We start from the raw sequence: 12,159 nt of genomic DNA, 5'->3' as shown, positions 1-12,159 counted from the left end.
CACTTTCTGGTCCCGTGCCTGCTTGTTCTGTGCCAGGTGGCATTCCAACCCTGGGGAACAGGTCATCTGAGCCAGGTTATGACCTCTGGCCCTCATACCTGTCTTGACCCTGACTCTGACCCCAGCCCTAAATGAGTTCTAACCCTAATCAACATTTGACCCCATTCTTAATTTTGACCCAGCCCTGATCCCTACATGAATCTAGACCTGACCTGGGCCCAGCTTTGACCCTCCCACACCAGCCCTGCTCTGACACCAACCCTCGGAATCTGACCCTGACTCAACCCCGTGGTCCGGCTACACGCCCTCCAGGCGGCTCCAGCGGCTCCACTGTGCCTGCTCTCTGCATCCAGCGCCATGGCCACCAGGCTGTATGTGTCCTCCTGCAACCATGTCACACCTCCCTGGGCCACCTGCAGCTCCCAGAGCAGGATGACCTGAAACCCCACCCCTCCTGGATCCTACTGCCCCAAATACTGCTGCCCAAGATTTCTGGAGGCAGGGGGGCTTTAGAAATGAGACCCAGTCTCAGCCCAAGATAGACCAGTCCCAGCCTAAAGCCCATTTCATACTGTTCCAGGGGTCCTCGAGACACCAGTGTCCACTGCCGGCATCTGACCTTGCCCTGGCCCCCCAGCCACATCCATGGCAAATGCTGCTGGCTCCTGGGTCTCCTGGACTTGCTGCTAATGCAGGGCCAGATGGGCCCTGAGAGTCACAGCTGCACTGAACAGATGCCTCAGGACTGGGGTCACATTCACCCAGTGTCACCTGGGCCATGTGCCACGCCACCTGAGTCAAAGGTCTGGGGATCACAGGGAGGTCACAGCAGGGCAGCCACTAAGTAGGGTGTTCACATGGTCAGGGTATTAGGCAGCATTATGGCATCAGAGCAGGTCAGAGATCTTGGGGGTATGGGGACCCCAGCAGCCCCTGGACAAGAGGTGTGAGGGGGTAGAGGGGTGTGCTGGAATCATTTCCCGCAGGTTGTTCCCCGGGGTGCTGCCTGCAGCCCTTGCTCTGCAGCCCCTGCAGGAGTTTCCAGCCTCAGCCAGAAGCCCCTGCCCGATCCTGCGCCCCGGCTGAGCCCTCCCTGAAGAGGCGGCTGACGAGCGGGACATCCCTTCCCTCCTAGGCTGCCACCCCACGGCCGGCCTGCCACGCCACCGCTCCACTCCCCTTGCATCTGCACCTTTGTCGGTGGGGGTCAGCATAGGGACCTTGGACGTGAACTCTGATCCCTGCCGCAACAAACCTGGGCTCTAAACTCTCGCTGACCCTACCTCTGATATGACCGCAAGGGGCACGTAGCTGCGTCGGAGGCCTCCAAACACCAATTGTTACACTTTGAGGACCTTGTGAACCTGTTGTTAAATGGTAGGAATCTGGTTTACTTGCTCACACCATGTGAGTAACTATGGACACTGACAAGCACTAGAAATCAGGCCCCCAACCCCAGCCAGTTGTTAGGCACTGACCAGCACACCAGGCTCCCACCTGCCTCTGGCCAGCCCTACTGCATATTCCTCCTTCTGGAAAGAGGACCATGGCAGTATCCTGGTGCCACCTTCCCTGCCCTCGGCCATGGACACAAGCAGACATGTACCCGAGAGGGTGTGCTACACAATCTGCACATGGGCTGTGGTTGCCACACCCCAGGGCCTCCATGATGCCACGTCTTCTGGGCTTGGATTCACATGGAGCTTGCTATGGCCTGGATTTGCTGCAGCTGGTGAGGGTGGGTCAGATGTGGAATGTGTCTCCTGCAACCCCGTGGCGAAGCCGTGATCCCACGTGAGCCCCTACAGCTCCCGCCCATGGCCCCCGAGGCTCTAAACCGCTGCTGATGCTGCTCCATGGCTGTTCCAGGCCTTGGGGGAGTTACAGGAGGCAACCGGAGCCCACCAGGCAGAGGGCTGAGGGCAGGGCCCCAGGGCAAGAGGGAGCACTGCAGGGCACAGGAACACAGGCCAGCTCTGGACTCTGGAGGCCTATATTCCTGCCACTGAGACTGGAGACCCAGCGAGGAATGCATACCCCAAACCCTACTGCCCTGCACTCACGTCCCCTGCAGCAGAGCACAGAACTGCCACCTGCCCCTCCAGCTGTGACGGAGTCTCTGCAGCAGCAGGTGTAGCATCTGGACCTGCCGACCTGCCCTTTCAGGCCCAGCTCCCATACAGCTGTGCCCAGGGGCTGGCCCATCCCCGACAGCGGCTGCTCCATCCACCAGCGGGGCCTCTAGGGCCTGTCCCAGGATTCTATGGGGTTCTCCAACTGTGGCCCCCGGGGAAAGCAGGGTGGCTGAGGAGGTCCGGCGTCAGCATCTGCAGGGGTGGGAGAGACAGAGTGGGGCTCAGAGCCTCACTGGCTGGGGCGGGGCCAACCACCCTCTTGGGTCCCCCAGATTCATAAGCAGGGGCACCTAGCCCCTTCCTCACCGCCCAGCAGCCCCTAACTTCACCCACTGCCCACCCACTGGCCATCTGGCCTCGCGTTGGGGTCAGGCCAAGCCCTTGACGGTCTAGCTCCTGGGATAATTCCTCCAGGCACTCACACTGCTGCGTAACCCACAGCTCTCCTTCTGCCACAGCCGGTCCTGTGGCCCACGTTGTCCGGGCCAACGCAGTCACTATCCTCCCATAGGAAGACAGAGCATCAGCCTGGCCAGAGAGGATTCCTCTGCTCCATTATTCCCCACTCAGGAAAACCCACGTGATCCCCAGACCCAGGATCAGACAGGCCCATGTGTGACCCTCTGAATCCTTGACCTTGGGAAGCTAGCTGGAGACCTCCTCCCTACTGACCCAAGACCCCTTGCCTGAGTCCGGCTGTCCACGCCATAAGTTGCTGTAGGGCCTCTGCAGTGGGTACAGGAGATTCCAGGAGCGTATGGGTCCCTGGAGTACCTCTTCCAGGGCTGCCCGATGACCACCAGGGCCCCCAGCACCCCAGCCAGGCATCACCTGGTGGCCCCATCCTGGGCCACCATTTCCAGGTGCAGCTGGAGCAGAGCCTGATGTTGGCCCCAGCCAGGCAGGGTGTGCGGTGTGGGAAGCCATGGGCACAGGCCTGACACTTCAGCCCTGAAATGCCCAGTCTGCACAGTCAAGCCCATGTGTGGGGGTCACAGCTGAGTGAGATGGAGCCCTGTGGTGACAGGTACAGACTGTGTGGAGAGGGGCAGGGCAGGGGGACTGAGCGGGGCAGGACAGGGGGCACTTGCCAGCCTCACCTCCTAGCAGCCGGAGAGTGGGAGGGCACGCCCAGGGCCACGGAGGGCGCCAGGGGCTCTCCAGTTCCAGCAGGGCTCAGCTAGTGAGGGTCTGGCAGGGGGTGTTAGGAAGGGCCCCTCTGTGCGTCCTCTCTGAGGGCTTAGCCCCACCTGGCCCCGCCCCCACCGCTTCCCTACAGCGGCTTCCCTGGGTATTTCTGAGTTCCTGGAGGAAACAGAGCAGCCCCTGCACACTGAGAGGCCCCTCCACTGGGGCTGCCCTTGCTGGCGGGTCGCGGGAATGCCCCTCCGCTCTGCACCTGCTTCAAGCACCCCAGTAGTGTCCTGACACCGGCAGCACACGCAGGCCCCAAATCCCGCAGGGTAGGGGGAGGCTCAGGACCTGAAAAGAGGGCACAGCTCACAGCTGTAAGGTGGCAGAAGGCAGGACGAATCTGCCCCGACCCCCAGCCACCTACCCCTCAAGGTCCCTTGAATTCGACGGGCCAGGCTGAGCGGCTGCTAACAGCCACATTCAAGGTACGTGGGGAGTGTGGAGAAAAACCCAGGGTTTTTAGGTTTGTCTGGCTGCCCCAGTACTCTCCTTGCCTGGCTCCTGGCTGCCCTGCTGGGTTACGGTCAAGTGTCTCCCTTGTCCTTTAACAACTCTGCTGCAGGGCACCAAACGAGGCCAGGGTGACGAACTGAGCAGTGGAGATGGGGGGTCACAGGTGGGCCTACGTGGTGCAGCGACAGGGGCATATGGGGTCAGGGACGTTCTCAACACCCGTGACCACCGAGGGCTGGCCAGAACGATCAGGCAGGGCCCAGACCTGAGCTGCACATACGGGAACACCAGCACCCCTACCCTCACTCCCTGCTGGTCACTGCGACCGCCGCGGAAGACCATGTCCTCAATGCCATGGCCTCCCCATTCGAGTCACAAAAGCAGCTCTTCTCAAGAGTCCTGGGGGAGCACCCCAGGATGTGAGCTGGACAGGGAGTGCATGGTCAGCCCCCCACGCCAAAACCTCACAGCCAGGCTCTCTCTCCAGCCCCCAGCAATGACCTGAACCTTCAAAGCCCAGGACCTGCCAAAACCCAAAGACACCATCCCCGGAGCCTGGTCCTGCACCCGTATGTACGGAAGTGAAAATGCACTAGGGCTCAGGGCTGGAGGCCCCAAGGCTCTGGACCCCACCATGATCTGGCTGCTGGTGGGGACAGCAGCTGCCACTAGAGCAGCGAGTGGGGAAGCACGTCTGGCACCCGCTAAGCACTTGTTCGGAGCCTGGACTGGGAGGATAGGGTCTGAGCAGGGATCCTAAAGGCAACCCCCCAGAGAGGCCTGGAGATTTCTCTTTCCCACTGGATGGCTCCCAGGGAAAGAGACAACCTCTCACCCAAGGGTGACTGCAGCAGAAAGGAAAGGAAAGGGCCTTGCCCAGCTGGTGATCCTGGGTAGCAGGATCTGGGATATGATGAAGGGCAGACTCCAGGTGGGGCGCCCTGGAGGGGTTCAGTGTGGTCCTCAGGTCATTCACTACACTCACGTGGCTGGTCAACAGGGATACCAGAAGCAGGGAGCATGCAGAGTGTGAGGCCACAGAGGGAGGGGGTCTGCGGCACCGGGGGAACTACAGGAGGCCGCACTCAGTGGAAGGGTATTAATGGCAGCCACCAGAAGCAGGTGGAGGGAGGCACACAGAGCTTCTCTGCAAGTCCTCGGCGAGCGCTAATGGGGCCAAGGTTCAGGCTAAGCCAGAGAAAAGACCGTATTTTCATTCAAATGAAGCCCCCACTCCTAGCCTTGAAGGGCGTCTCCAGGAACCTCTGGGGATGTGTCCTCTCCCCATCAGCCCAGCCACTGCCTTGTGGCTGGGCGACCAGGACTGGCAAACGGGCAGGGAGCTAGCTTTGTTCAAGCCCACAGCTCAGGCCCTTCTCCAGAGCAGAAGAGCCACTCATGTCTGAAACACATGGGGCTATGCGGGGCCCTTGGAACCCAGGCAAACGGCACTGCTGGGGGAGCTGGGCAACCATGGGAACTCTGCTGGCAGAGCCAATGCAGGACTCACCCTTCCAGGGAGAAAATGTGGTCAGAGGGCACTCTGGCCTGTCACCCAAGGCCAGAGCTGGTCACTGTCCCCTGCAAGGGGCAGGAGAGGCAGAGGTACTTCGGCCAACGGAGGCCCAGCCCTGGGTTGCAGCAGAACAGGGTGAGGACAAGGCCAGGCTGTCTGCACTGCCCCTGCAAAGCAGCGCCACAAAACGCTCTGCCGGCCAGAAATCCTGCCGGTTGCAAGGTCCCTCCCAGGGCCACCTGCTGTCTGCATGAGTCTACCTGGGTGACACCAGGGCCGCCCCAAGGAGAAGCGGCTCAGGTTCTGCCCCTTCCACATCCAGAGACGGCTGGGAGTCACCCTTCCACTTCCAGCAAAGGCCTGCCCCAGGTTCCCAGGACCATCTGGCAGCCCTGCTCGTGGGGCCACTCTTCCCTACCTGCCAACCCGGCCTAACAGCAGCCACACATGCAAAAAAAAGACCGTGGTGGGTGGGAAGGAGACTGGAAAGTGGAAAGGTATAAAACGTGATAGATGAACAGTGGACTACAAGTAGCGGAGTACAGGTCACAGTGCGCCGTGCACGAGAACACCCGTCCTGCCCACCCACAGCACCCCACACCCTAGTCTCTGAATGGTGGGCAGTGGCTCACAGGGGCCTGGAGGCACCAGAGTCCTAGGGGCTGTGGAATCCACAGGCATTGTGCAGTGTTGCCATGGGCCACAGCTTCCCCAAACATCACTATGAAACTATGAAGAACTCAGGGTGCCGAGCGTAGCGGCAACGGCTGGAGCCGTATTACAGGGGACAGGTCCACGTGGAGGATCCGCTGGGCGCGCTGCCGCACCTCATCGTCTGAGCACCTCCTGTCCACCTTGACGGCCCGGAACTTGAGCAGCTTTGCTGTTCCAGGCCCTAGCCGTGCCTTGGGGGACCGGGGACCAAGCTGTGTTCTCTTCCGGGGACGAAGATCCTTGGCCTCCTCAGCCCTTTTCCTCTTCTGCCCTGCGGTCTCGGGGTGGTGTTTCTGGCCCCTCCTCGCAGTCCTGGCCTGGGCAGAGCCTTTTGGCCTGCCCCTGCCTCTCGGCTGGGTCCGAGCCGCCTTGGCCCTGGCCCCGGCAGCCTTGCCCTTGGCCCTGACCCGCACAGCCTTGCCCTTGGCCTTGACCTGAGCCACCTTGCCCTTGACCCTGACCCGCACGGCCTTGCCCTTGACCCTGACCCCCACGGCCTTGCCCTTGGCCCTGACCCCCACGGCCTTGCCCTTGGCCCTGACCCGCACGGCCTTGCCCTTGGCCTGAGCCCTGGCAGCTCTGGCCTGTGTTCGAGACACCTTAGCCTGGGCTGTTTTTGTGCCCTTGACAGAGCCACATTTCAATTGCAGGCCGCCGAGGGACCCAGTGGCTCTGTAGGTGTTGCCCTGGGGCCCAGTGCCTTGTTGGGGTCTGGCCCTGGGACCTCTGCGAGTCAGACATTTGGCGCCCTTGCTTGTGGCTGTTCTGGGAGCTCTGGGCGGGGGCTTCTGTGGCCCCTTGCCTGGGCCTTTACGTAGCTTCAGGGGAGAGTCTGCAGGTGAGAACTGCAGGGACTGGGCCTTGTGCTTGGGGCTCAAGCAGGGCACAGGAGTCTTGAGCGGAACCAGGGCCTCAAGGACGACAGAGAGCCGCATGGCAGGGTAGACACCTGGGTAGAGGTGGGCAGGGAAGCCCACTGTTCCGCTGCGGGCGCGGCCAGCACTTGACTGCTTCAGTGAACTCAGCAGCAGATTGGCTGTGGCGTGCTTGGCAAGGGCGGGTGTGGCTGTTTTGGTCAGCCTGCCAGACAGTGCCATTGGGAGGAGTGTGGCCCGGCCTGCAGGCAGCCGCATGGCAGTTCGGGGAGCACTGACTAGAGGTGACGTGGCAGGTGCGGTGGGGGCACGAGCTTGCAGCTTCGTCTGGCTTGGGGGACTGGCTGTGCACGAACTATAGCCGTAGACGTCACCGCTGCGCAGAATGGTAGGTTGGAAGCCATCATCGCGCAGGCCCTGCAGAAAGGCCACAAGTTGGGCCTCTGTGGCACTGAGATCCTGGCTCATGGGGTTAAACACCAGCAGCGCCTCCTCCAGGGCCTTCTTCCCAGCTGTGGAGATCCGCGACCAGGAGTGCACAGCTTTCTCCTCCGCATGCTGCACCACCACGCTCATGGCATTAGGCGCTGCAGGTCTGCCTGGGTATCCACAGACCAGGGCTCGGCACCTCCAAAGCAAAAAGGAGAGAACAAAGTTAAGAACGGCACAGGGCTAGGGGCCAGGGCAGGCGGCAGGCCGGTCAGGGCCTGTACCTCCAAGGTGGTAGCCAGAAACACAGGGGCCTGGCCAGGTGAGCTGCTCCTGCTGGTCTCCTGACCTACCACAGGGCTGGGGTAGGGTGGGGGTGGGGGACCTGCATGGGTCAGAGGCAGTTTCTTCAGAATATATGCCCGCAAGCTCACCAGAGCCCTTCAACGTGCTGTTGGGTTCCTGGAACTATCTGAGCCTGGCTGGCCCCCTGTAAATCGATTCTGTATTCTCCGAGACCAGAATCGCGGGGCCCGAGCCGCGGGTGAGGGCAGGGCTCCTGGGGGCAGAGAAACACACTGGGTGGTAGACGCCATGCTTGGAACACAGGTGAGCCTCTCTGTCCTCAAGAAGCCCTGCACAGAAGGTAAGACAGAGACACCACCGAGGTTCTTGGAAGGCACCCAGCTCAGCTTGCCAATGGGCCAGGAAAGGGTTCCTGAGAGAGGCAGCACCCAGCTGGGACGTGAGTGATGAGCGGAAATGGGAGCAGAAAGGGGGGCAGCTGATACAATGGCTCAAATGCAACGGGGGTCTGGTCAAGGCAGAGATCTAGCTGGCAAAACAGGCGAAAGCAGGGGAACACGAGTCTTGAACACCAGACCTGCACCCAATGCCCACGCTCATTTGTTCCTACAGTTGCTCAGATGTGAACCTCTCTGCCCATCAGAAGTTCTGCTTTCAAAGTCCCTAAACAGGCCACTCTGTGGTCTGATTCCCAGCACTAGAGTCATGGAGACAAACGTTAGGGAAAGAGCCACACTCTCCTTCAACGGAAACTGAAATGACAGGTAGCAGCAGGTACTACTGATGTATGTGTCTGTGGGGAAGCAAGCAGCCTGACCAAGAGCCCAAAGTCTGACAATGGGAGCCACAAGCTCCAAACAGGATGGTTAAAAGGGGGTCACTGCAGAGATTTGAGCTCCCCTAATCAGGGCCTGGAAGGCCTCAGACCTCCGTACAGCGCAGGCGGAGCTGCCTGTGAACACCCAAGCTCTCTCGGCTTCCCTGAAGAAGCTGTAGGCTGTCAGCCAGGACCAGCATACAAAGCTCAACCCAGCCCTGAGGGCCCCCAAGGAACCAGCCCAGCTCCGTCAAGACCTTTAAAAGATCAGCTGGGACCAGACCGGCCCCTGGGGCCAGGAGGCGCGTCTGTGCAGCTTCTCCCCGCCGCCCTAATGGGGCGGAGGACGTTTTCGGAATCCCCCGGAGGAAGTGCCCTGGGGCTCTTTTGTTCGGCAACCTTCGTGGATCCTCAGGAGTCTCGGGCGCTTCCCCTCCCCAGAGGCCCTTTTCCAAGCGCAGTCCTGGCACACGGCTCCACTTCCTTACTTCATTTTTCCCAGGGGACGTACTTCCCGCGACTGTGAGCCGTACAGGAGGGAGTGACCTATTCACCTCAGGCACATTTTGGGGGGGAACCGGGGGCTCTTCCGCCCCGGTCGGTCTGGGCCCTTGGGCGGGGTCTTCTGGGCTTTCCAAGGGGCTACGGACACAAGGCTGCAGCCCGGCCCCTCACTCCCCTTCACCCGCGCCCCGGGGTCGGGCCAGAAGTTCTGAGGTGGGAGACAGGAGAGGCCCCATCCAAGCGGACCCGGGGCGCGGGCACACCGTGGCCTGGGGCTCCCGGGGCCCGAGCCGCGGGTGAGGGCAGGGCTCCTGGGGGGCAGCGAAACGCACGAGGCGGGCAGTGCGAACCCGAGCCGGTCACGCAGCGCGGGTGGGGTCGTTGGGCGCGGGGTGGGGGCGGGGCGGGGGGGTCTCGGCCGGGCCGGCGGAGGGCGCGGGTCCCGAAAGCGCCGGCCATCCGGCCCACCGCCCTGCCGCCCCGCGGACGGTCCCTCCGCCGCGCGGCTAGGCCCGTGGCCCCAACCTACCGGCGCCGCCGCGGGGACCCAGGACGCGCCTCTGCGCCGCCTCCGCTGCTCCAACATGGCCGCCCGCTGCGCACCGGAAGTGGGCCGCGCTTCCGCTTCCGGGACCCCGGCCCGCCCTCGTGACCCTTGACCCCCCCATGATCCCGTTTCCCCCCAAAGTCTGGGAGGGGCAGGTGGGCAACCAGGGAAGGCTTCCTGGAGGAGGTGGCCGGGGGGGGGGAACCGCTCCGGACTCTTCCGGGCCTGCACAGAGTCTGAGAGGCGGAGGAGCTCTCGGGAGCAGCCCCGGGCAGGACTGGCGCGAGGGACCCACTGGCACCCTCTCTCAGGGGCCTGCTGGTGCTGCGACACCAGGGAGGGGGCGCCACCTTCTGGTATTCCCCCCCCCCTCCTCCCCCGCATACCTGCCTCTGTCCCAGGCTTCTGGGAGTGTTGCAGGGGATCCCCAAGAATAGGGCCCACTGCATGTGGCGTGAAAGGCTGGTGCGTACAAGGGCTACACACAAGCCGCAGCCAGCACGTCCAGTCTGTGAGTCCTGGAGTACCCGTGCCGGCCTCAGTGTACTTGCCTAGGAACCCACGCATGTGTGCAGTGGGAGTGCACACAGTGGCCCAGCTGCACCCCTCAGAGGCTGGAAGTCCTGCCTCCAGCCTTAACTCTGCCCAGAAGGCCAGTCCTTTTGCCTAGTCCTTCCACCTGTACCCTGGGGCCAGCAGAGGGGTGGTGGCTCCAGGGTGCACTGTCAAGCGGCACCATATGAGAGGACACAGGTCATAATTAACCTTAGGAGTCTCAGGGGTCAGAATGATCACCGTTCTGACCAAAGGCCCCTCTTGGTCGGGGGCCCCAAGGCCAGGTTGGGAGCCCACACGGAGCCCTGTTTCATGGATAAGATGATACAGGTGTTTGCACTGGGGTCAGAGCCTGGGCTAGAAGGCGGAAATACGGCCACAACTCTTGAACCCTGCTGTAACCAGTGGTGCCAAATTTGGTTGCTAGGGCAAATAGAGAGGCCTGTGGGCAGCCACTGGAGAGTGGCTGGGTGCATGGAACTAGTTAACAGCCCTCTTCCCTCCCCGTGTGACCCCAGAATCCTCTGGCTCCTCTACATTTACCTGCCTATACAGAGGGGTCTGGACACCCCCAAAGAGAAACCCCCACCCCCATCCTAGGCCTCACCTGGTACCCCAGAGCTTCCCAGGGCTTCAGCATTCATGGTGAATCCTCAGTCCCTTCAAGTGCAGCCAAGGTGTCCAGCAGGAAATGCAAACCTCCTACCCTTCTGGGCTTAGTGCTTCTAGCCCCTCATCCTGAGAGAGAGAAGGGAAGGGTGGTGTCCCAGGACCAGAGTTTCAGGGGGTGCAATCAGGAAGTCTCACTTTAGCACATCCAGTCCCCAGCTGTAGGTGAGCCCTATCTCTGTCCCCCCATCCATGGGTGAGGATTAGCTGTTCACTCTCAAAACCAATCCAGCCCCTCCTTCTACCCCAGTTTTCTTCTGCAGCTTCTCCAAAGCCAGCAGTGCTTGCTCCCTTGTGCAGGTGGGCCCAGGGCTTTGTAAACAGAAGCCACTCCCACGAAGAGGCAGAAGCACAGCCAGCCTCCAGGGTTGGCATGGGCCTAGATGAATCCTGGAAAGGGAATCTCTCTCTGATGACGTCCAGCCAAAGATCAGTCCAAAATGGAGGACCAGGAAGGCAGGTTCATCCTCGGACTATGTTCTTTCCAGACATTAGAATTGGGGAAATGGGAGGGCTTGGGGTAAGGGACATGGGTACATAGCTGCCTGAAGGGAGGTTAATCCTTCTGCCTCTTGGTACCCAGTATCTACCGGATGGAACTCTGTGGCAGTAGTCATCAGAACAAGCCTGTTTGATGGATGCTGACCCTATACGCATAACCGGGATAGACAGGATGAATCTGGAAGAGACCAGCCCTTGCTCTCCACTTGGCATCTTTTATGGCCCTGGGTGATGGGCCCTAGACCCATATACACCTGAACAGAGATCTGAGGGAGATCCGGATGTGCATGAGGCCAGTGGCCTGGGGGGGATCACCCCAGGAGAGGGGTAGAGTCTATGCAGAAAAGCCAGGGTTGGATCTTGAGAAGCCCCTTCCTGGGGAGAGGAAGCAGGGCCTGTAAAAGACCCTGAGAGGCAGGATGAGAAGCAGGCCAAGGTCACAGGTAAGGCGAAGGCCAAAGGGACCCTGAATTTTAGCTACAGTGTTCCAGGGTAACTCTGGCAAGAGCAATTTTTTGGAGGAGCAGTGGACACTGTGGACCGATAGCAAGTGGACAAGGTGGCCAATAGCAAGGCTGTAGGACCTGAGAGCAGTGGCTTCAAGAATTCGGAGGAAGGGGAGATTGCAGGGATTTGAATGTACCCAGAGCTGGAGGTGTCTAAAAAGTGAGGCATTTTTATGGGCTTCACTGCTGGGAGGCAGAGGGGAAGGGGCCCTGAAAGAAAATAGTGGGAAATGGGAGGGGTGGCGGGGTCGTGCGATCATCCCATGGAGGAAGCTAGCTGCCTGAGGAACAGGTCAGGCAGAGCAGAGCGGGAAGACGGAAGCCTTCCTGCCAGAGTCTGTGACCACTTCCACAAAGGCCTCTGGCGGAACGGGCAGAGGACTCCCTGGTCAAGGAGAACGCTCTGGGCAGGCTCCGTGGGCAGGCAGGCCAGGGAAG

The 12,159-nt window shown here is 61.2% G+C and overlaps 1 protein-coding gene across 2 annotated transcripts; it reads right to left on the bottom strand.

The window, feature by feature from the left end:
- Window positions 1-5,785: 5,785 nt before the first annotated feature.
- Window positions 5,786-9,570, bottom strand: CCDC71 (coiled-coil domain containing 71). Of its 2 annotated transcripts, none has more exons than XM_036877635.2 (2): window positions 9,473-9,570; window positions 5,786-7,515 (listed from the first exon to the last, which is right to left on the bottom strand). In XM_036877635.2, exon 2 carries the CDS (start codon window positions 7,461-7,463, stop codon window positions 6,039-6,041), a length of 1,425 nt encoding a protein of 474 aa, XP_036733530.2. In that variant the 5' UTR covers window positions 7,464-7,515; window positions 9,473-9,570; the 3' UTR covers window positions 5,786-6,038. The 2 variants fall into 2 exon arrangements, with proteins under 2 accessions (XP_036733530.2, XP_057343841.1); XM_057487858.1 differs by lacking the exon at window positions 9,473-9,570 and adding an exon at window positions 7,751-7,862.
- Window positions 9,571-12,159: the final 2,589 nt, after the last annotated feature.

This window comes from Manis pentadactyla, chromosome 1 (assembly GCF_030020395.1).
Source record: "Manis pentadactyla isolate mManPen7 chromosome 1, mManPen7.hap1, whole genome shotgun sequence".
In the NCBI taxonomy this organism is placed as follows: domain Eukaryota; kingdom Metazoa; phylum Chordata; class Mammalia; order Pholidota; family Manidae; genus Manis; species Manis pentadactyla.
This window is presented reverse-complemented; position numbering and strand designations above follow the sequence as displayed.

What these genes read in the sequence shown, in the direction of transcription:
- CCDC71 (XM_036877635.2), bottom strand. Translation starts at nt 7,463, where the DNA reads ATGAGCGTGGTGGTGCAGCATGCGGAGGAGAAAGCTGTGCACTCCTGG.